General features: G+C 45.5%; 1 protein-coding gene across 8 annotated transcripts in view; it reads right to left on the bottom strand.

Moving 5' to 3' along the window:
* The window catches only part of Mgat5 (alpha-1,6-mannosylglycoprotein 6-beta-N-acetylglucosaminyltransferase), a 293,646-nt gene that overhangs the window by 120,995 nt on the left and 147,881 nt on the right, over positions 1-24,770 (bottom strand). For all 8 annotated transcript variants that reach the window (XM_031380981.1, XM_031380977.1, XM_031380967.1 and 5 more), the window contains 2 exons: positions 1,849-1,925; positions 618-707 (listed from right to left, as the gene is read on the bottom strand). In XM_031380981.1, the coding sequence (XP_031236841.1) occupies positions 618-707; positions 1,849-1,925 (167 nt within the window). The remainder of the gene's footprint in view (positions 1-617; positions 708-1,848; positions 1,926-24,770) is intronic.

Here is a 24,770-nt window from a genome sequence, read left to right as displayed (position 1 = left end):
CTAGACGGTAGCATGCCTTTGTGAGAACTTGGGAAAGACTTTAAAAAGACTCTGGCAGTGTGCCTTCAGCCTTGTGCGCCCAGCGTCTTCCTCCCAAGGCTGAGTGCTCTGAGGACTACGCACCAAGCGGGACTGTTTTCTCAGTCTGGGCCCACTAGTTGGTGGATCTGATGATATCCGATGATTTGTTCCCAAGGGAAGGGCTGGCAAGATGGCTTTGGGTAAAGGTGACTGCCACCAAGCTTGATGACCCGAATGTGTCTGGGACCCACACTGGGAAGGAGAGAACCCCACAAGTTGTCCTTTGTCCTCCACTTGTGTGCCATAGTCCCTGTACATGCATGCACACACTAAATAAATAAAAAGTTTTTTTTAAAAGGACAAAAGAAAACAAAATAAATAAAAAACTGGTGAAGAATGAAAGTCCCGCGGTCTGTGTATTTTACTGAAATTAGAAGTTAAAGCAAACAAAAACAGCGAATCCAGGCTTGTTTTTCCTTTATAGGACAGTGTCGGGAGGAAAATGAGATGTCGCTGGTCTTTTTCAGCTTCTCCAACTCCAGGCTCGGTTACAACAGAGCCTCAGTGTAGACGCTCAAGTCCTCTGAGAGACTCACCTCACTGAGGTAAATAAAAAAGGAGCAGGAGGTCCCGTCCACTCCATAGTCTGCGTAGCAGGGGTCCGAGCGCCACATGTCCTTCATCCACTGAAACGAGAGGAGAGGACATGGCTGAGGAGACTGTGGAGGAAGGGGGAGGGGGCAAAGGACACAGTGGAGTGGGTGACTCAAGTGGAGGCCCATGGGTAGAGCAGAGCCAAAGGTCCCTGAGCTGAGGGCCAGCTGACCAGAGGAGCTCCATGTAAACAGAGAGCAGTGGAGGCAAAGGCGGGAGAGCTAGCAAGACCTTCTATTCAACACCCTCAGGAGGTCCCAAAGCCACGGCACAGAGCCTGCAGTGCAGAGCTCAGGCCAAAGAGCACAGAGGTGTCAATGAGCACTTACAGCTGCCCCCAAAGAACACCAGGGAATGTTCCTGGGAGGTTCTCACCATTCTTAACAGAGGACGTGGATGACAACCTTTCTCTGAACACCACCGGCCACGAGTGGTTACCAGGAGCAGACCAAACAAATATAATTTAGTTTTCTCAAAATAATAGAAGACAAAACAAGAAAAGGTCAGGAATCCAGGTGTGCACTGGGAATAGCAGCTCTGGGAACAGCCAAGGCCAGCCTACTGGATGAGCTCTAGGCCAGTAAGAGACCCTGCCTCATGGGAAAGCTGGATGGTGCCCAAGGAATGACACACAAGGTTGTCCTCTGGCTTCCATACCTACATGCATATACATGTTCACCTGCACAGATCACACACGATAGGCCGGGCTGCAGCTCAGTATGGAGCGCTTGCCTAGCACTCTGGAGACCTTGGGTTTGGTCATCAGTGGGAGTGCACAGAGTTGAGAATGGGTAGCCAAGTGTCTCTGGGCACATATTTGCTTATGCAGATATCACATTTATGCCATAGTCTGGACACGGAGCAGGACTATGGGGATCCAAGGAGAAGGAAGAATTCTAACTCAGGTCCCTTGGTGTTGGAACTTGAAGGATCACCTGGAGATGAAGGGCTAGGAGAGACACAGTGGACACCAGAAGTGGTCCAGGTTCTCAGCCTGACTGATGACAGCCACTGCTGACCCGCACCCGATGGGAGTGGTAGAGAAGAGCCATCTATCTAGGATAGAAATGCCCCGGAAAGGATTTTCTTCTAGGCTCAGTTGCCCACTAGCATCTTTGGGAGGGGGAAAAAGATGGAGGGTGTTGGGACGAACAGACATAACTTCCACTTTACCTTGATTTTCCCCTCGCAGTGGGGGTAGCCATCCATAGGAGGCAATACACATTTTTCTTGAACTCCATTAATGATATCTGCAAAGGATAGGAAACAAAAGAAACCGTGAGGACCATAATACAGAAGTCCAATGTCACAGTCCTCGTAGGCTGAAGGACAAACTGAAATACAGAGGTCTCTGTGGAGGCAAGATCCATGCAGCCCGTCCAGCTACTGGAATGGGTGCCGCCATAGCAGAATGCTGTCGCTGGGAGTCAGGGGAGTGGTGGTAAGAATAAAAATGGCCTCCATGGGCGCACAGGGAGCGGCATTATTGGAGGTGTGGCCTTGGTGGAGGAAGCGTGTCGCTTGGGCTACGTGGCTCTCAGGTTTCAGAAGCTCAAGCCAGACCCAGTGGCTCACTGTCTCTGCTGCCTGCAGATCCAGGTGTGGAATTTTCAGCTCCCTCTCCAGCACCACATCTACCTGCATGCCGGCAAGCTTCCCGCCACAATGATAACGGACTACACCTCTGAGCTGCAAGCCAGCCCCAGTTCAATGTTGTCCTTAATAAGAGTTTCCTTGATCATGGTGTCTCGTCACAGCAAGAGAAACCCTAACTACAACGGGGGGCATGCCATTAACAAGGAGATGCTCTGGGATCTTGGTAGTCCTTAAAAAGAAAGCTATGTCGGCACCTGCTTGTGGTCCTGTATACGAGGAGCGCATATGTGCACGTAGCCGAGGCCCGCAGACTGTCTCGTGTGACATTCCTCAGGAGCATTCCACAGTTTTGATTTTTGTTTTATTTTTTTGAGCTATGGTCTCTCTCACTGACCTGGAACTCAGCACGTAGGCCAGGCTGACTGTCCGGCAAGTCCCAGGGTTCTTCCTGACTCTACCTCCCCAGTGCTGCAATTACCAGTATGTGCCAACCCACATGGCTTCCTAACACAGTGGGGATTAGACAGATCATGATAAGCATTTCACTGTGATTGCCTCTCCAGACTCTGCAAAGGCTCATTTTAAGAACCCAATCACCTTGGCTTTTACTTAGACCTGAATGACATCTGATAGGTTAACGGTACCTGGCTATCTTCCCATCATGGTTTTAAAGGGGCGGTGGGAAGGAGAGACAAAAATGAGCTTATATTCCCCACCCCTAAACTCTGGGAACTATGGCCTCCCACTGTCCTCCTGCTGGAAACTGAGCCAAATCTTCCTGTCTGTCTCAGCGGCCGGCCGACAGCCAGGATAAGCATCTTCAGGAGGGAGGGTGCCACTCTGCCCCTGGTACCTCACATGCATTTCCTCTCAAAAGATAAAGGGTCTCCAGCAGCTGTTTTGTATGTACAACAAGGCAGTGTTTCTCCTTGTACACCTGATAGGAACTCATGGCCGCCTTATCAGATGGCTCCTGCGGAGTGAGTCCGGGCAAGCTCCGCCACTGGCCCAGTGCTTGGCACCAGCCAGAAGCCAGCAGTCTCTGCTTTTGGCCTGGAGATACAGCTCTTGCAAGCACTTTCCTTGGCCAGCTTGGCTATAAGAACCAATAGGAATAAATCACAGGGAACTGGCCAAGGTGAAAGACCATCTCCCGTTAGAAATGATCCAATCCAACTCATTCTCTACTTGGAAAAAAATCTTTGTCTAGGTCTGTTTCACACCATGGAAAAAAAGTGAATTTCTTCAACTAGGTACCTGATAGACGTTTTAGTTACTTTTATGTTGCTGTGATAAAACAACATGATCAAAGCCAAACTTGGCTCCCAGCCCATCAACTGAAGGAAGCGAAGGCTGGAACGCAAGCAGGGCAGGAACCTGGAGGAAGGAGCTGAAACAAGAACCACGAATGAACATTGCTTACTGGCTTGCCCCTCATGACTTCCATTGGCTGCTTTCTTCTACAACCCAGACCCACCTTCCCAGGGGTGGCCCCGCCCGCGCCCATCATTAATGAAGACAACAGCCCATAGGCATTCCAACAAGCCAATCTTATGGAGGCATTTCTTCAATTCTCTCTTCCCAGATATGCCCAGGTCTGTGTGACGCTGAAGTGCACCAACCAGCCAGCACACCACATAGTCTATGCAGAAGATCTCAAGGTCACAGGAACCTCCCTGTTCCCAAGGGGCTGAAGCCAAGGTGTAGCTAATCCACACGATCTGCTGGCAGCCTCTCAGGGGACATGCAGGTTGAGTGTCCCTTGTTTGAGGTGCTTGAGACTCCTGCTTCAGACTCCACAGCTCTTCACATGCTCATAGGCTTGATATTAGGATGGACATTCCTAACAGAATATCCCAAATCCAAAGTGCTCCAAAATCAGAGTTTCTACTTTGAAATAATGTTATTTTTTAGTATTTACTTAAGCTCTCATTCATGTTTCCCTCTTGCGGTAGTTCTATTTCATATCTCATAAGGATACACATACATACATGATGTTCCATATCTGTATGGAATGTAGAACCACAACAACAAAAAAAGCATGGCATATTTGTGAGACCAGCTTAATTCTCCTGTAAGATTCTCTCCAGTGGAGTATTTTTTTTTTCCCCAAATAGAATCTACCAACCTCTATAGCACCTTGGAAAGCCTGTTTTGTATTTTATCGTTTTTTTCTGAATTTTAGCTTAAAGAGCTGGAGGCATCATCTGCCTCCTATTTGTAGGAGACTTCCCACAAAGCATATATATGCTGACCCTCTGCTTTTCCTGATTCTTAAAACTATAGCCTGGAGAGATGAAAAAGGTCCCTAGTTCAATGAGGGAACAAATGCAAAGTCATTAAGCCATTTCTCTGTTTAAGGCACCATGAATCTCTACCATAAAGCTTTTTCCTTTGGGGTATGTACACGTGTGTGAGTGTGAACATTTACATACCAGGCATGGCATGTGGAGGTCAGAGGGCGGCCCCAGGTGTCAGTACTCATCTTGTGTCTTATTTGAAACAGGGTCTCTCATTTGCTGCTGTGTAACACCTGACTAGCTGGTTCTTGAGTTTATGGGGACCCTGTCTCCACCCCTAATCTTGATGCAGGAACACTGGCATTCAAGACACGTACCACGACACCCAGATTAACGTGGTTTCTGGGGAATGAATTCCGGTCCTCACGATTCTGTGGCAAGTGCCCTGAGCCATCTCTCCAGCACAGATTTTCTTCTAGGTCAGGATTATTTCTACCCAACTGTGTCTAGGTATTCACAGGCACACACTATAATCACTTCATTCATGCTCTGGAAGGGAAACATGAGCAGAGAGTGTGTGGGTAAACTGACCAAATAGTATTCTGTTTAGAAAGGCACCTTCGCTGGCCTCCTGGACTTGCTAAGTAAGTACCAAAAGCTAGGGCACACCCATGTGAAATACTATAGAACTGAACAGAAATTTACATGAAAACACACTGCCATACAGGGGGCTGGAGAGATGGTTCAGGATGTAAAGCAACTGCTGCACAAGAATGAGGACCAGAGATCAGGCTCCCCCCTCTTTACCCCCCCCATGGTCCATGTAAATGCCAGGCAGGTGTGATGGCCCGCCTCTAATGCTAGTGACGTGAAGGCAGAAGAGACAGGGCATTCCCAGAGCATGCTGGTTAGCTACAGTAGCCAAATTGGTGGGCTCAACTGGCTTTAAGAGAGAGGCCCTGCCTCAAACCACAAGCTGGAGAGCAACCAATGAAGACATGTGGCATCAACGTCTTGCTCCCACAAGCATGCACACACACGTGTGTGTATTCTAATGCGCACGTGAAAATACACATACATATGCATGCACAGGACACACACCTAGATACACAAAAATTATTCCAAGAAAACAATTTAGCCAAACCATCAGTGACTACTTACACTTCCCTCTGCCATGCACTCTGTGCTTAGCCCGCTGCAGGACTATCTATCTGCCTGATTACGCATCTAAGCATTAGTCAGCAGGGAAATCAGGTGAGGGACACTGCAGAAGAGGGATGGGACAGGCCAGTGAATGGGAAGGTAGCTTGATGTGTGCCCCCCAAATCAAAGAGTTTTGCTGAGGATAACCCCAGCTGTGAGTGAAGACAAGCAACCAACCCTCCAGGTCTAAGAGGGAGGAGAGGTTCAATAATCAGAGAAAGCCTTGGACACGGGGCAGCATGGGAAGAACTATAACAGGACAGCTGAGCAGGCACTGCAGGCTGAAAGGGCTGTGAACTCCAGGCTCAGAACCCAATGTCTGGATTACCACTGGGAACAATGGTTAAGTTGCTCTATGCTAATGTTGTTTGGGGAAGTAACTGATAGTCATGGAGTAGGAAAAACAAAAAAACAAAAAAAAGAAACTAAAAAACCTCTGACCATTTTATTTCACGTGTTAAAGATAAAATCACATTAAGAATACTTTACTCCAGTTGCCGGGTGGTGGTAGTGCACACCTTTAATCCCAGTACTTAGGAGGCAGAGGCAGGCAGATTTCTGAGTTAGAGGCCAGCCTGTGCTACAGAGTGAGTTCCAGGACAGCCAGGGCAATCTAGAAAAACCCTGTTTTGAAAAACAAAAAACAAAAAACAAACAAACAAACAAACAAACAAAAGAATACTTTACTCCAAAAGAAAACTACTACATAAGATCTTTACAGTTGAACAGAAAGAATTTTATATCCAACATAAATTGTTCAGGAGTTGAAGCTCACCTCACACCGGTAGCTCAGCTGGTAGAGTTCTCGCCTAGCAGGCACAAAGCCCTGGGTCCCATCCCTCACATCCCCATAAAGTGGGGATGGTTACACACCTGTAGTCTCAGTGTGAGGGAGAAATGCAAAAGGGTCAGCCCTTTAGGGTTATCCTTGGCTACACAATGAGTGCATTCCCGCTTAACTGTGGACAGGGATAGAGTCCATCCTGGTGAGGAAGGTGTGGTGGCAGGAGCAGGAGGCTGGCTGGCCACACTGCATCCTCAGTTAAGACGTAGAGAGAGAACAGGAAGTAGTCCGAGGACGTAGACCCTTAAAGCCCTTCCCTAATGGCATACTTCTGCCAGCAGCTCTCCCCTTCCTAAAGGTTTCCTAACCATTCCAAACAGAGCCACCAGCTGCTTAATCACACGATTAACCATTGAGACACAGGGAATGGAAGATGACTCCCATTCAAACCACTAGCCTATGCACTAAACCCCTGGGAGCCTCCCTCCTCACTCAGGAATTGCTGCAAAGCTTTCTAAGGACCTAGGGCCAGGTCCTGAGACCTGCAATAACACAAGATCTCATTTAACCTCAGAGCAACCGTGACAGCAGACCCTGGGATGCTATCGTGAAACACTGCACGCAGGTTCTTGCTCCCTCATTACGCTGTTGCTGCATAGCATTCATCCTACGAATGATGGTCTTCGTGCTGCTGTCTTGTCACCCCTGGTCAGTTCTGTCACCGTGCCTGTGGGTCATGAGTGAGGGACACTGTGAACATGACAGCACCACAGCACCAACTTGTGCGTATCTATTTCCATTTCTGAGGCTGGGAGAGAAAATGGAATTTGTGTATGATGTATAATCAGAGTCCCGCATAAATCTGCATGCGCTCATCTCTATGTAAATGGCACTTTCTGTAAGAATAAACTTAGTTCCTGATATCATTTTTCCTTCAACAAAATGTCCTTCAGTATTCTAGGCAACAACAGAAAGAACACAAAAATATCCCACACAGGTATCCAGTTACAGTGAAGGGGCAAAGCAGTCACTATTATAAATTGGGAGAGTGCTAGCTTTATATTTCAAAAATAGATTTTTAAAAGGGGTTGCACTATATATTCCCAGTAAAAAAGTAGCTTTTCTACAGAACATTAAAAAAAAAATAAGATAAAAGCTGATGTATTTTGAGACATTCTCAGCTGTCAATTCTGAGGAGACTTGGAAGTAGGTGGAAAGGCTTAAGAATCAGAGGTGATGGTGGCAAACACTGGAAGGCATGCTTGGGTTGTGCCCCAGGCGATTTTGATGACTACACTCCTTTGCAATAAGTGAAATAGGATGTGAGCCTTTTGGAACCCACGTTTTCACAGGTAGTTTCCTGGAGGAAGCAGCGCTGCAATGTCGCTCACTGTCCTTGGGAAACTGTGACAGTCCCTGAAACATGCACATGTACATTTTTTTCAGCCCCACAAATAACATTTGTTCAGTTTCTCTTCTAGAACAGGCCTGAGTCAATCAGTTCATACGTTTCTGACTCCTCTTATCAAACTGACAAAGATGTTCAGGACTTGGGAGTTTTGTTACGTAAAAATGGTAGACATATATACTCTAATCATTGGGGAAGAAAAAATAATATAGAATTAGAAACTATGAGAAAAGACTGACAATAGAAGAATATTTTAAGTGTATAAATCCCTTTGTCACAAGCTTTCATTGAAATGGTGAATCAACTAAGAAAAGCAGTCAGGAGGGAGAGGCAGCGGCAGGTAGATCTCTGAATTCTAGGCCAGCTTGGCCAAGTTCCAGGGCAGTGAGGGCTACATGAGACTTAAACAAACAAACAAACAAACAAACAAACAAAGGAGGTTAAGAAAAGACCAGCAAAGACCAGCAACATGGCTCAGTGGGTTAGGTACTAAAGCCAAGCATAGTGACCTGAGTTCAACCCCAAGGACACACTCACAATGTAGAACTACAGAACTGATGCCCACAAATTGTGCTGTGGATTATATACTTTTTGTCACAAAATAAATACATGTAAAAAATATTTATTTCTTTTTAAAAGAAAAGCAATCAAAAGTGGGAGAGGGTGGGGTGGCAGGTATGGGGAGGGGGGAGGCAACAGGGGTTTGTTTTTGTTGTTTTTGTTTGTTTCTTTCTTTTTTGGAGGGGAAACTGGGAAAGGAGAAATTTACATGTAAATAAAGAAAATATCTAATAAAAAAAAGATTAAGACAGATAAACAAAAAAACAAAAACAAAAACAACAAAAAAAAAAGAAAAGTAATTAGTAAAATTAGTTTCAGATAATGTGAATGCCAGAGAACTGACAAGAAATTTAAAGCAGATATGATAAAACTAAAGACAAAAGAAAAAAAAAACCACAGTGGCTGAAAGATTTCTCAGCATAGAAATGAATACTTGGAAGAAACACACACACACACACACACACACAAACACACACCACCCTTCATTATCAGAAATGGAAAATGCACAGACTAAAAGTAAGAGTAAACTAGGACTAGCTGAAGAAAAGATCAGTGAACTAGAGAACACCAGAAGTGAATGATAGAGGTTAAAGGACGTGTAGGAGAGGATGGGCAAATGAATGCCATGAGAGACAACGGGCTGACAGCTAGGTTTAACTGTCAACTTGATACATTAAGGAATCCCAAGGGAAGGGACTCCCAATGACACGGCCAGTCTCTATCAGGTTGGTCTGTGTGCATTTCTGATGAGGAATTTTTTTTTCTTATTTGGGTTAACTGTGGTTGGAAGACCTGGCCAGACTGTATATGAACAGCACAGTTTCACAGGATGGAGCCTGGACTGTATAAGGGTAGGAAAATGAACTGGGCAATGAGCAAGCAAGCATTCTTCCCTGTCCTCCACGGTGGGTGTGACTAGCTGCTTCAAGTTCTTGGCCACCTTGACACCACTACAGTGATGGACAAGAACCTACAATTTTAAGTCAAATAAACCCTTTCTCCACTAAGCTGCATTTTGTTAGGGTATATATATATTTTTAACCATAGCAATAGAAAGAAAACAAGAACAAATGGAAAAGAAAAGTGTTTGAAGAAATAATGGCCAACAAGTTTCCAATTTTTTTTTAAAAAAAAAAATCGTTAACTTCAGATCTAATAATTCAGTGACTCACACAGAAGGCAGAGACAATTCCATTTGTTATAACCAAACTGCTAAAGGTCAAAGGTGAAGAAAAACATTACAGGAAGCTAAAGCAAAACAAGACACATTACATAAAAGGCAATAAAGATAGCAAGGCCACCTGACTTCGCATCAGAAAGGCTGGAACTAAACCAAACAAAGACACATTTGCCGTGTAAGTCAAGCGAAACCTTACTGTTAGTTCTCTACCTATGTCCCTGAAGAATATTAACCAAAGATAGATAAGCAAGTGAACAATGCCATTTTTAGAAAAATAAATGAGAAATTTCACCACTTGCAGACCTGTATAGCAAGAAATAAAAAAAATCTTTGGGGCTGAAAAGGAAATGCAGTCAGATAATAACAGAAGCCCGTAAGGAAATGGAGAACATCCGAAATGCTACTACGTGGGCTGGAGGGACTCAGTGCGAGAGATGCTTCTGTCAAGCACAGGGACTTACGCTCTGTTTCTTTCCTAGTGTCCATCCGATGCTGAGCTCTGCACTGTATGTGTGTAACCCCAGCATGAGCAAGATAGAGAGCGGAGGATTCCTGCTAGCCTGTCAGCTTGGTCAGGCTGGTGAGATCCAGGCCCATGAGAGATGGGGGACCTTGCCACTAAATTACTAAATAAAGTTAAGCAAGACAAGAAGTGGTAGAGGAAGACACCTAACACTGAATTCCACAGGTACACACGTGCACGTGAACCTACGCATACACAGGAGAAAATGTTAATGAATGGTCAAGTAGGAAACTGCAGGTTGTGTGTGTGTGTTTATGTTGCTTTCCTTTTTGTTTTGTTTGTTGTTGTTGTTTAACTAGAGTCTTTCTATAGAACTCTGGCTGTTCGGGGTCTTGCTATCTAGACCAGGCAGGCTTACTTCCTTTCTTTGGTTTTTCAAGACAGGGTTTCACCGGACAGCTCTGGCTGTCCTAGAACTTACTCTGAGGACCAACCTGACCTCCAACTCAGAGCTTCGCCTGCCTCTGCCACCTAAGTGGTGGGATGAACGGTGTGTGCTGCAGCCTGTTTTTGCCTCTCATGCCAAGGTCAAAGGCATGCCTCACCATCTACCATGTCCAGCTTTCCCTCACTTCTTTCACCAGGTCTCTACTGAATACAAAAGCCTATTAGAGTATGATGGGTCTTAAGAGATTTTTAGACATATGAAGAACATTACTAGAAAGGATAGCTGATCGATATGAATTAAACATGAACGTATTATAATATCCTAACACTTTTATCTACATTCAACACCTTTCAAGGGCCCCAGTGTTTACATGGACCTAATGTCTACATATACTATGCCTTTTCCTCTGCATACATATGATAACGTGTTGCTTATGAATTAGACGCAGTAAGATTAATAATAACTAGTGATAAAATTCAGTATAAAATATACTATAGCCAAAGTTATTAGAGTATACAGAGGAAAATATAGAGGATTTGTTCTTTTCCTTAAAAGTTTTCAGCCAGGTGTAGTGATGCTTGCTTTTAATTCTAGCACAGGTGAGGCTGAGGCAGGAGCATGCCTATGAGTTTGAGGCCAGTCAGCCCTACACAGCAGCTCCAGGCCAGCCAGGGGACCTAGTGAGATCCTGTCTGGGACCTCCAAAAAAGAAAACCAAAAAAGGGGCCATATTTTTATTTTTAATTACGCGTGTACCCTCGTAGGTCTCTGTGCCTGCCAGTGTAGTCTCCACAGAGGTCTCAGGAGCTGCTTGATCCTGCCGCTCTGGAGTTACAGGTGACTGTGAGCAGGCCTGATGAAGCCTGAGAACGGAACTTGGGCCCTCTGGAAAAGTACCCCCGAGCCATCTTTCCAGCCCTCTGAGGCCTTGCTCTTCATGTAGATGTTAAAATCCTCAGCTCACGTGTTGTTTCTTTGTCTAACTCAAGAGTTTGCAGCTTTGTCCTTGAAGTGCTTCACAGCCTTTCTTGGCTATGCCGGGATTGCAGTGCTTTCAAACTCTCGAGCTTTGGGTCAGTATTAAGTAAAATCAGGGCTACTTGGACACAGCACTGAGCTGAGATGACTGCCAAGGGACTAGCTGCCAGGTAACACATACAGCCGCGGAACACCAGAGCTCCTCTTCTAGGAAGGCAGGCACGAGAGAGAGCTCATCACACCGCATGTTACTTAAAACTCACTAGTGATTTCTACAAATTTCCCATTTATGCACACAACTGCATGCCTTTAATTCAAGTACTCAGGAGACAGAGGCAGACAGATCTCTGTTGAGTTTGAGGTCAGCCTGGTCTACAGAGTGAGTTTCAGGACAGCCAGAGCTACACAGAGAAATCCTGTCTAGGAAAAAAAAAAAGCTGCTGATTATTTCTGGCATTTTCTGTTAACATTTCTAGATCATAGTTAACCCAGGTAACTGAACCCATCCAAAGAAAACCCATCATCGGGGAGGTTACTATATTAATTCGGGGCAAACTGTGTGTCCTGGTTTTATTTCTGTTGCTGTGATAACACACCCTGAGCCATAGCAACAAAGGGCGTATTTGCCTTACCATTCCAGGTTACATACAGTTCATCATTTCAGAGGAAGGCAAGGCAGGAGCTCAAGCAGCTGAGGACATCATACCCATCATCAAGAACAGAGAGGGCCCAATCCACACCTACTGCCTGCTTACTGCTTAGTTAACCCTCACCAAGCATAGTACAGGACACACCCCACAAACACTCAGGGAAGGGTGCCACCCACAGTGGGCAGTGACTTCCTATATCTACTCCCCTCCCCCACCCCAGACACGCCCAAGGGAAAACTCGATCAAGGTTAACCTATCATGGAGATTCTCTTTTCAGGTGATTCCAGGATATGTCAGGTTGACAATGAAACTTAGCTTCTTTTTAATGACTTATTTATTTTTATTTTATGTGTACTGGTGTTTTGCCTGCATGTATTTTTTTCATAGGGATGCTGGATCCCTGGAATTGAACCTAAGTCCTCTCGAAGAGCAGCCAGTGCTCTTAACTGCTGAGCCATCTCTCCAGTCTAATAAAGACATCCTTTTTTTTTTTTTTTTTCCTCCTAGACAGAGTTTCTCTGTATAGCCCTGGCTGTCTAGGAACTCACTCTGTAGACCAGGTTGCTCTCAAATTTAGAGATCAGCCTGCCTCTGTTTCCCAAGTATCGGGATTAAAGGCGTGTGCCACATTCTTGGCTTCAGAGAATCATACAAGTATTGAGAAAGTATATTGTGATCTCCACAGCAGGGGCTGGCAAACAACCCTTACCCCAGTCCAATCAGCTAACTGCCGACTTTTATGTTAAAGCTTTGTTTCTAGCTATGACATTAAGGCACATTTTTACAGCTAATGTGCACTATAATGGCAGAGTTCAACAGCTGTAAGGAGGTTAGGACAGCATAGCTCACAGGATTAGAACAGCTTGGTCAGTCCTTTAGAATCCACGGGCTTCTCTTTCAGAGTCCATCATTGATCCTACTATTTAAAGTGTGTGTGTGTGTGTGTGTGCGCACGTGTGGGTGTATTTAAGTGATAGCATTAGTAGTGACTCAATTTTAGCCATCACCTCCTCTCCTAGAACTTCTGCATACCATCCATACATCAATACTAGAGTAAAAACAAAAACTAGAATTCAGTCATCAAGTGCCTGTGTGAGGAGGTCAGAGGTTGACATCCGTTGCACCCCATTAATGCTTTATTTTTGACAGTTTCTTAGACATGCTTTGTGATCATACTCAACTCCCTTTACTCTCTTTTGTCCCCATTCCTTTCCCCTTGAATCCCTTCTTCCCACCTAATTCCCAAAGGCTACACTAGTAAAGAAATGGCCCAGCTTCCAGGAGTTCTCAGGGTCTTCATCAGAAGGGTGCTTTATGGGACCCCTCCTCTACCCATGATGGAAAGTTGGAGGCCCCAGTCTAACGCAGTATCCACAACTGCCGTGCACTCATGGTTTCTATCGCCAGGCCACATCTGGGTGACCACACTTCATGGTACCACTATTCCTATTCCTCCTTTTCTTCCTCCTGTTCCTCTTCCTTCTCCCTCCCTCTCTTTCTCATCCTCCTCCAGCTCTTAAATCCTTTCTCTCTCTTCTTCTATAACACTCCCTGGGCCTTGCAGGGGAGGCAGGCATGCCCCTTATTCTTTGGGGAAGGATCTCTCATTGGGCCCAGAACTTGCAGCAGCCCAGTGAGCTCTGTCTCCACCCAGCTTCTTCACGTGTGTTCTGGGGGTTGAACTCGGGTCCTCATGCTTGCATAACACACATCTTGCTGACAGCCATCTCCCCTCCTGCCAGCATGTTCATTCATCCTGTCCTCCAGAACCAATCTGTCTTCCCTTCCTGGCTGCCAGCCCTGTGGGTGTCAATCTTGTCACTAGACACAAAGACAAGAACCCTCGCAGACACTGTTGAAGCAGCTTCCACACCTGTGTGAAGCCAAATCCCTTTTAACAAATCCCTCGGCGTACACACCTCTCTCCAAGTGGTTTCACTGCCTGAGTTAATCTTGACTAATACAAATGGAGAATAGTTTAAAAGCCGAAGGTAGTTCTTGGGAAAAATGAATAACATATATAATTCCTGCTAGTGAGAATAATTGAGAAAAGGAGAGAAAAATAAATCAGGAGTGGGATGGATGAAAGAGTCATACCATAAACTTTACAGCTACACAAGAAAAGCACAAAGCAGAAGAGCTGCCTTGTACTTGGATAGTCTTCTATTTAGAGGATGTGACAGGCTTGTGTGTTTACGTCAGGATAATTCATAAGATTCCCTAAATGGAAACAGCTCACATGCCCGACGCCAGCAAAACTGATAAATCAATTGTGTTATGCTCATACATACTCAACATTTCTCTCTGACTAAAATCCCAAAGAATGAACAAGGGATACATGCAAGACAGCAGATAGATCTGGGAAGCCTCATGCTGGGCTTAATGTAGCCTTTCCTTTACACATTCATACTATAAGAATTTGTTTTTAGGAATCCAAGAACAGGCAAAATTAATGTACAGTGGTAGGTATCAGAGTTATGACTGCTTACTGGGAATGGAGACCAAACAAGGGGAGACGCGAGGGAGCATCTGGGGGTGAAGTGTTCCTCACCTTGCCTGCCAGCCTCCTGTGATGGATGGATTATACCCTTACCAAAGCTCATCAGACTGTACACTTGCTCACACATAGGGTTTAACCCGAATCACTTTTTAAAAGGATGCTGTTTGACTGAAGAATTCAGATGACAGAATGCAATCTTCCTTCCCATTCTCTGTTTATTAACCCCTTGCCAGCCAGCTTTCTATGTGCTGCCATGAGCTTGTGGGGCTGGGACTTGTTATAAAACCATGCTCAAAGTTCAAGCTCAGATTTCCTCTGGAAATGAGGACCTTCGTGTCAAGTAGAACCTGTTGGTTTATAACGTATTTTTCTGTGAGTGGTCATACTGAGGTGTCTTGGGTGGGGGTGGACTAGTTCATTGGTGTCTTGGGTGTTCACAGTGCTGGGTCCAAGCACAGAGGGTTTCAGTAACAACCTTTGCTCCCAAAGGAGACAGCATGGGGGCAGAGTCACCAGGACCAGGAAATAATTCATCCTCAAACACTTAAGGGAGAAAGGCTGTGATTTCCCTCCCACTCCTGTCTGTAGACTTTGACAGGCATCAGCCAGCCACTTGACAATGTGCAATCCCTATGTCTCAGCTGGCTTGCAGTACCTGGCTTTCTGCCTCACACGTGGCTCTCCAAAAATATCCCTGAGCGGGTAAGAAGGTCTAAATGAGGGAAACGTGAGGCAATGTCAAGAATGTAAAACTTTCCAGTGTGATGGTTCTTACCAATGTCACCTTGGCAGGATCTGGAATCACAGAATCAAACCTTCCACCATGCCTACAAGGGAGTTTCTGGACTGGGTTGGCTTAGCAGGGCAGACCTATTTTAACTGTGGGCAACATCATTTTATGCACAGAAGTACTGGACCAAATGAAGCCGCTAATGTGGATAACCCAGCAATTCATTGCTCTCTCTGACTGTGGATGCAGCGTGAGCAGCTGCAGGGTGGACTGTACCCTCTAACTACACACCTAAAGACATCCCTCCTCAAGATGTTGCTTTGGTTAGATACTGTGCCACCGCAACTAGGACAGTAAGTGATTCATCCAGCTAATAAGCCAAGTGAACAGAGTACAGTTGCTTCTTGCAAAAGCTATAGCCAATAACCAAAATGTATCAGGAAGTGATTCCTTCTTCACTTTGAATCTGTTCATTTAGAACACAGAAGTGGGTGGAACCTAAAGGTTTGCAAAAGGACTGAAGAGGACTCACCAGTGATCTCCATACCACGTGACACAGTGTTACACAATGAACTGGGAGATGTATGGCTGGTGGGAGGTCGCAAGAAAGGCATGTAGGAATGTGTTAAGAAGTAAGGCTTTGGGGTGTGTTTTAAGGAATAATGGTTAATTTTTGACAGGACTGAGAGTAGAGAAGTCTCTTGGCATGTCTGTGAGGGAACTTTTATATTCAGTTAACTGAGGTAGGAAGAACCACTCCAAATGTGGGGAGCCGTCACCCCATGGGCTGGGGTCTTGGACAAAACAAAAAAAGAGAATGTGAGCCAGGCGCGGTGTGGCATCTGCAGTGCACACCTTTATTCCTACCGTTGGGAGGCAGAGACAGGCAAATCTCTGAGTTTGAGGCCAGCTTCATCTACAGAGAGAGTTCTAGAACAGCCAGAGCTACATAGAGAACCCGTCTTGAAAAACCAAAGTAAAATAAAAAAAAAAAAATTAAACTTTTTTTTTTTGTTAAAAAATGAAGAAAAGGGAGAAAATGAGCTGAACACCAGCATCCATCTCTCTCTGCTTCCTGACTGTGGATACAATGTGACCAGCTGCATCAGCATCTATCTCCCTCTGCTTCCTGACTGTGGATGCCATGTGACCAGCTGCATCAGCATCCATCTCTCTCTGCTTCCTGACTGTGGATGTCATGTGATCAGCTACATCAGCATCCATCTCTCTGCTTCCTGACTGTGGATACAATGTGACCAGCTGCATCAGCATCCATCTCTCTGCTTCCTGACTGTGGATACAATGTGACTAGTTGAGTCAGCATCCATCTCTCTGCTTCCTGACTGTGGATACAATATGACCAGTTGCCTCAGCATCCATCTCTCTCTGCTTCCTGACTGTGGATACAATGTGACCAGCTGCATCAGCATCCATCTCTCTGCTTCCTGACTGTGGATACAATATGACCAGCTGCAGTAGCATCCATCTCTCTCTCTGCTTTCTGACTGTGGATACAGTGTAACCAGATACACCAGTGTCCACTTCTCTCTGACTGTAGATGCCACAGAAGCTGCCTCATGCTCCTGAGGTCACAATTTCCCTCCATGATGGTGTAGATCCCTTTTTAAATTGAGAGCTGAAATAAATCTCACTTTTTAATGTTGCTTTTGTCAGAATAAGATAAGGAACTAAATGCAGAACGTGTCAAGGCGTCTTTGCAGACACTGAACCAATGCTTCAGGAGGCCTCCAGACACCCACAAAGACATTAAAGAAAGCTATCTTTATAATGGGATTTGTTTTTGAGCAGTTGGAAAATATATAACTTGGAGAAATTTTGAAGAACCAGAAAGATGAAAGACAAATACTATATACTTATTTAAATACTGCCCGGGTCTCACATAACGGGGGGTGTGCTTCCATATGCAGCAGGATTTGGTTCTACTCCATTGTTTGTTTTCTGTTGGTTTCCCTTCTGCTTCTGTGTTTGCACACAGGCACAAGGTCAAGCATAAGTGGTCAGCTCGGACCCTCTCAGACCCGTCACATGCCAGATTACAAACAGCTTCTAATCCCTGTTATTGTGCCACTTCCCAGGTCTCCGTACTCAGCCTGGCTCATCCTCTAGTTTACTGCTTGCTCCACACCAGAAAGCATCCTCAGTCTAGGTGTGGCCAGGGTTAGTTAGCACTCTTACCAGCTATGATGCTGGAGGTGGGAGTTTCCTGCGATCTGCTCCAAATGACATCTACTTCATCTATCGATGAACATTTATCAATGTTCCCAGCATGCCTTGTCCAGATTCCAAGGCCAGCTTTGGGGAATGGTAGTAACTCCAGGGAAAAAAAAAAGCTCGTATTCAAATTTATGTATTTGCCTTGAGATATTTTTCTTAAATTAGCAGTTGTGGTCAGTCAACTGTCAAAGCCCTGAAATGGTTTCATTTGGGAATTTTGTCTAACTTAATTACATATTATTTCTGATACTTTAAATTTTTTATTTTATTTGTTCTTTTAAATATTTTGTGTGTGCATGTGCATGCACAACACATGGAGTGTGTGGAGAGGTCAGAGGACAAGCTGTGAGAGTTGGTTATCTCCTTCTATCATGTAGAAAGATCCCAGGGACTGAATTCAAGTCATTAGGCTTGGCAGCTAATACTCTTATCTGCTGAGTCATCTTGCCAGTCGTTATTTTTTATTTTTTCCTGAGGATTTTCCAAGCTGTTCTTTCTACCATACTTAAAGTCCTGTCTCCAAACACTAAGACTACAGAAAGAACAACACTCATTATGAAGCCTACGATCATAATTATTATCTAACTTGCCTTGACTGGGTTCTATTACTGTGGGAATATTTTTTCCCCTCATTCTAATCAAATATGAAATCTAAAATAGAAAGGAAAGGAAAACGAAGAAAAATAACTAACAGACGACAGAGAGGGCAAAGCTAAATAGACAGATTAATATCTGCAGAATAAGATCTGTCATCTAACTCAATTTCCACTCTCATGTGCTCTAGACAAATAAAGAAAGCTATTTTTCTTTCAAGTGATTAAAAAAAGGAAGTTCCTAGAGTGTAATGGAAGAACACAGCAGAGACAAAGAGAAAGGGAGAAATGAAACCTTAAGCTTTAGTCATAAACTACACTGGAGCAGGAGAAAAAAAAGATGAGAACTTAACCTTTTACCAATAAAAATGTGAGCCAAAGACATTAAGAACAGGAAACACACAGGGACTAACCAAATGCGCCAGGCAGCCACTCCCTCAACACCAAACCAAGTAATTGATATTTAGTGCTTATTTAGTGCCCACGATTCCAGGATTTGTCTCCTGATTCAGAAATATATTTTATTCATAGTTGCTTTCTAAATTCTGTGCCCTTTTATCAGGAGGCCATCCTCAGGTCTTTAACATATAGCCACACAGAAACAGCAACCTTTGAAATGGCTCCCCAGCTTGGTGAAATGTTACGATTTTTGTCTGGTCCCACCTTCCCCTCTCCGCCCTACCTCTTGGCCTCAGTGGCCAACCAGGCAGTATGCCTCTCACAAGAGACAAAATTCAGGTCAGAACCAACAAGCTTTGTGTGGGGCAGTTAATGTTAGATAAAACTCTGCTGTCTGAAGGATCTCACCTCTCTGCTCCACCTCCCACATAAAAGCTGTAGCTGTTTTCGGTTCCCACTACAACTCATCAAAGACTTTCGAGCTTGGAAACTATGTTGTGAAACTATGCAAGCCATCCATCCCACCCTGAAGCAAAATTAACATCAAGACAGGGGAGCATTTGTTGGGCCAAGATTAAGCAGCTGAACCAAAGCAGAGTCTTGAACTTGGCATCGTCCAAGCTTCCTGAAACAACTCTTGTTGGTTATCTGGGGCTGCCCAAACAGAACCGTTGATGGCTTCAAGTGAAACTCTGAACTGTTCTTTTTCTGGTTGGCTCATGCCAAGAGGCAACAAGCCAGGAGGCAGCCTGTACCGTTGTTCTCGCAATCCCCTGGGAAAGTCTACATAATAAATCAAGATGGAATGAATCTTTAGTAGCGTGGTAATAAAAGTACCTATTAGCATCACAACCGAGACGAGCAGGACTAAAGAGGAGAGCTGATGACAGGGACACACTGTCAACGCCATCAAGACTTTTCCAATTATAACTTACTTCCTACCTCTACTACTTAGACATTGCTAGATCATGATTCCAAAATATCTCATTTCCCCTGCTTGAGTTGAGAAAGCCATGTAGCTGGTTGGGCTACCGCACTCCCAACTCCACTGCCAACTATAGCAGACCCTTCTAACATAATCCAGCGATAGCCAACTCATGGGAACTTTAATTGCAGATGCTAGATATTTTTGCCCATTTCCCTGTTCATTTCCAGTATCTGTGAACTAATAAACAGCCTCAAAATGTCAGTGAACATCTGGGCCATCCAAAAGCGTATGCCTTAGGCCTGCCTCTTATAAATCCACAGCCCGCAGCCTAAATCCCCATAAGAGACCTTGACCAGCCGTGGCACACAGTGCAGAGAAGGGTTACTGCAGGTCACTCTGGTGGTTAGTCCTTGCTGGTTAGCCTGGCTGGATTTAGAATCACCATGGAGATCTACCCCTGGCTGTACCTCTGTGGGTGTTTCCACAGAGGTTTAACGGAGGAAGGAAGACCCACCCTGTATGCGGGCAGAACCATCCTACGGCCTGGGCTCTTGGACTGGATAAGAGGAAGACAGTGAGTTGAGCACCAGCATCCATCCCTCTCTGCTTCCTGACCACAGATACAGTGTGATCAGTTGTCTCCTGGTATCATGTCTCTCCTGTCACGATGAACGCAGCCTCAAACTGGGAGCAAAATAAGCCCTCCCATCTTTAAGTTGCTGCTTGTCACTCGTGTGTGTGTGTGTGTGTGTGTGTGTGTGTGTAATTCTGTCCCAGAAACAGGCATATCATATGCTGAATTCTTACACTTAGCAGTTTCTGGAGCAAACAAAATCCCAAAGTTGAGATTTTTTTTTTATACTAAAACTTGTAAAATGAGATAAAAAAAAATTAAATGAAAACTCCGGGACTTGAGGAGATGGTTAAGCTGGTAAAGTGGCTGCCACGGAAGCATGAGGCATCTGAGTTGGACCCCTAGACACTACATGAACATCCCAGGCATGATGGCATGTACTTGCAATCCTAGTTCTGGGGGGGCAGAGCCAGGATGCCCAAAGCTCCCAGGCTAGCCAGGCCATCCTACTGGGTGAGCTCCCTATCTCAAGGGAAGCGAATAGCCTTCCTAAGAATGATGCTTAGCACGGTCCCCTGACCTGCATTCGCACATGAAGACATATACACCTGTACACACACACCCAGGCTGAGGGTCTGCAGAGGACGGTAAGAGCACTAGCTGTCAGCCAATACCAGAAATGAGAGCACATGGGCACCCAATAGAAGCTGGATGCTGACCGCTAATGACTGCAGGCCTGGGTTATTTTCCTTCTCATCCTTACACTGGCACCACAGCACAAGTAACCAGCCCAGTGCTGGACATAGGGTGCCCACTGATAATGTATCTGTTTGCAATTTAATGAATCCTCGGGCATTTCAATTTTCCTATTTTCTACTCAGTGAACGGTAACGCTTAGAATATGCATGCATGTTATGAAAACACATGAGATGAGGGTACACCGTAGTACCTCAGTAATTCATAAAGAAACTCGAGCAGGCTCCCTTGCATGGGTAAAGGACTCTTACAGGCCTGCACTCATTTGGAGGTATACCCGCCTGGTTGCTATTTTACATAGATAACAGATAAAAAGCCCACCGCCAGGCATACATCTGGGCAAGGCCCTGTAACTCCTTTGTCTGAAAGCTATTTAGAGACTTCAACATGAAGAACGGCTGCCAGGCCCCTGACTGCTCCTAGCAACTCTGGTGTTTGGCTCAAGCACAGGAAGTTCCAAAAGGCTGCAAGAGCAGAAAGGCGTGGAACTGGTTTTGATAATGACCTCCTGGAGGTCAGGGAAAGTCTACAGCTCCTTCACTGGCTATGAGAGCTTGGTATAGATCACATTCTTCCCAGAGATGGAATTCCAGCCATTAGCTGTGTCCCAAGCCAATATGTGTAGACTAAGATCTATGTTAATGGTGAATAAAAGAAGATAGTGAGCCAGGTGGTGGTGGCACACACCTTTAATCCCAGCACTTGGGAGGCAGAGGCAGGTGGATTTCTGAGTTCGAGGCCAGCCTGGTCTACAGAGTGAGCTCCAGGACAGCCAGGGCTACACAGAGAAACCCTGTCTCAAAAAACAAACAAATAAACAAACAAACAAAAAAAGAAGATAGTGATGTCTAAGGCCTGAATTATGGGAGCACAGGTGAGAGGGATAACCCTGAATTCTATTAAAATCATAGGAGATAAAATTGGAAAGCCTTAGAGACAAACTCTATCCTCCCAAAAAAACCAAATCAAACTACCATAAACATACACAGGGGGTGGGGGGAGGAAGAGTTGTGAGGAAGATTCAGTTGGTAAAATGCTTACTTGAATTGAGTTTAATCTCCCAGAATTTATATAAAAAAGTAGAGTTCAGTAGAACATGCTTGTAATCCCAATGCTGGAGGAGGATCCTGGGGTGGGGGTGGGGGCTCAATGAGTAGTAAATATAGCCAAATTAGACATCCCGGGGACAGATCCTGCTTCAAAAAAAAAAATAAGGTGCAAAGCAATTGAAGAAATTTGATTTGTTTCCACATATCTGTATACACGTGCATGCTTCCCCCTCCCCCCAAAACCCCTGGTTTTATTAGTTAACAATCCTACTTAGTAGAAAAGTTGACAACAGAATTTAGATCTCTTGCTGCCCAGCAGAGCCTGTTGAACTGAAAAATGGGTGGCTATGCTTAAAGGTTGGGTCACCGGAAGCCAATGGCCTTCCTCTGTTGGAGGTCTCCTCTGGTGGAGGAGAGAACTCGAGATGCCAAAATGAGAGAGAAACAACTCTGCAATGCTTGCGAGATAGCAAAGTGGGAAAAGTGTTCACTGATGGAGCATGAGGCCCACAGTTTGAATCCCTAACCCCCATGTAGGAAGCTGAGTGTGGCAGTGCGTGCCTGCAATACCAACTCCAGGGAGGCAGAGACTGAAGATTCTCAGGGCTCACTGGCCAGGCAGCTGAGCTGAACCAGCAGAGCCACGGTCAGTGACAGACTGTCTTAAAAACTAAGGTGGAGAGGAAAGGATATCAATCTCTGGCTTCCATGGGCACGTGTGTGCGTGCACATGTATGCATGTGTGCCAGATGTGTGTATGCACACACATCCATACATATACACACATACACTATCATGCATTCACACATGGACACATGTGTACACACACATAGTTTTGAGTTGAACAAAATATAGTGACACTGGGGCTGTCTCTCATTTCTCAACTCTGGTTCTCTACAGAGTAATCAATGAGCAAGGAGAAACAGAAAGGAGATCGTGGATCAACACTCCTCTACCCACTGAACCTTCTCACTAACCCAAACTTGCTTTATTTGAAAATTAAACCTACTGCTCACTACTTCACATTGTATTACCTGCTGATATACTACTGCCAGTCTCCCTGCCCGGACCACGAGCACAGGCAGAGCAGGCTCTTCCCTATCCCGTTTTGTATAACCTCCAGGCATGGGCTCAGTACTTGAGAGCTCTGTAATCCCCAGACTCCACATGCCCAATCTAGTCCTCAAGTGTCCGAGGCTCCATTGAGAGGCGTCTTCCCTGCTCTGCCTTTGTGTCACAACTGCAATGATGAAGACACCGGTCTCATTCTGTCACCAGATCTTCTAGCATCTTTTTCTGACAGTGCACACCAAGCAAAGAAGTGGCAGTAGCAGCAGCCAGCCCCTGTCACACAGTTCTCCTACACCATCCTGCTGGTGTTTGTTTACTGAAGGTGACACCTTATTTCCTGCAGACCTAGGCATGAAGGCCGCATCTCAACCAACAACTGAGAGATGCGGCAGAGATTTCAGAATGATTTCTATAATCAAAGATTGGCATGAGCCAGACGGACTGAAATGACTAGAGGCAGGAAGCAGTGCCTGGAGTCTGCATGTAAGGAAGACTCAGGAAGGAAGTGTGTGCAGGAGGGATGAGCAATGTCCTGAAGGTTCAACTATCTTGGCCCATCACCTACTTTGACTCCCCACAAAACCCCAGGGTTTTGTTCTGACTAATCCTGCTCACCAGAAAAAAGAAAACAAGAGGCAGCTCTGGCCAGAAGTGGTAGAAAAAGCTAGTGCTAAGAATACAGGAAAGCACAGCAAAGCATCCACTGCCCAGACAAAGCTGGTGGGACTGGCTCCACCTCAAGATGGCCTTCACCTCAGGTAGCATGCAAGACTGGTGGTGGAGAGTAAGAAGCCGAGGACTTCCTGACTGGGCATTGTACTGCCAGGGGCTTTGGAAAGGGAGATCAGCACACAGGAAGACAGCGGAGGTCTTGAGAGCAGTCACTGAGGTTGCAGAGAAGGAAGGACAAGTGCACAGAGCGACATGCGGCCCCGTCACGGAAAGCCAGGGAAGACAGACAGAGGAATAGCCTCAGAATAGGCACAGCCCCTGGAAGGACGTGTCCAAGTGACACTGACCTAATGGGCAGTTGTACGCAGTGGCCTGCCCATGAGAGACTTTCTAGATCAGGTAACAGAACTAGGAAGCCCCCTCGCTGCCCCCCACTGAATACGGACAGCACTATAGGTGGGCCGGGGGGTGATGTCTCAGACTGAATACAAATGAAACACTGAGCTGAGCACCAGCATTCATCTCTCTGCAATACGAGCGGCCTCACACTCCTGTTCCATGATGGACTGTACGCTCCACTGTGAGTCACAACAAATCCCTTCTTGCTTAGGTTGCTTGCATTAGGTATTTTGTCACAGCAATGAGACAGGAAAGCACCACGGGTGAGGGGAGGGGCTGCTAAAACCATGGGAAGAGCACAGAGGTCCTTGAACTGACGAGTGGGACAAAGGATACCCGGAAGAGACCATCAACTGAGACACGGTCCCCTGCTTTCCCATGCTCACCCTGCCTCTATCTGCTCACTCGGTTTCGCTTCCTTTTAATGGAACTTGTTTTGTAAAGTTGCCAACACAGACATGAGGTTTACGTGCATAATGCTCATTCTGTGTATGGGGCCTTTCCAGAAGTTGTAAGGAGCAGAGAAGAGTGACAGAAGTGGGGTCCAGTGGCTTCCCAGGGCAGAAGGTGACTGCAAAGCACTGTTCTTAGAAACAATTCACATGAATGCATACAGGGCAAAGGAAGAGCACTAAGAAGGGAAGACACAGAATCAAAGAGGAGGCCCCGACTGTTTTA

This window comes from Mastomys coucha, unplaced genomic scaffold, assembly GCF_008632895.1.
Source record: "Mastomys coucha isolate ucsf_1 unplaced genomic scaffold, UCSF_Mcou_1 pScaffold1, whole genome shotgun sequence".
In the NCBI taxonomy this organism is placed as follows: Eukaryota; Metazoa; Chordata; class Mammalia; order Rodentia; family Muridae; genus Mastomys; species Mastomys coucha.
This window is presented reverse-complemented; position numbering and strand designations above follow the sequence as displayed.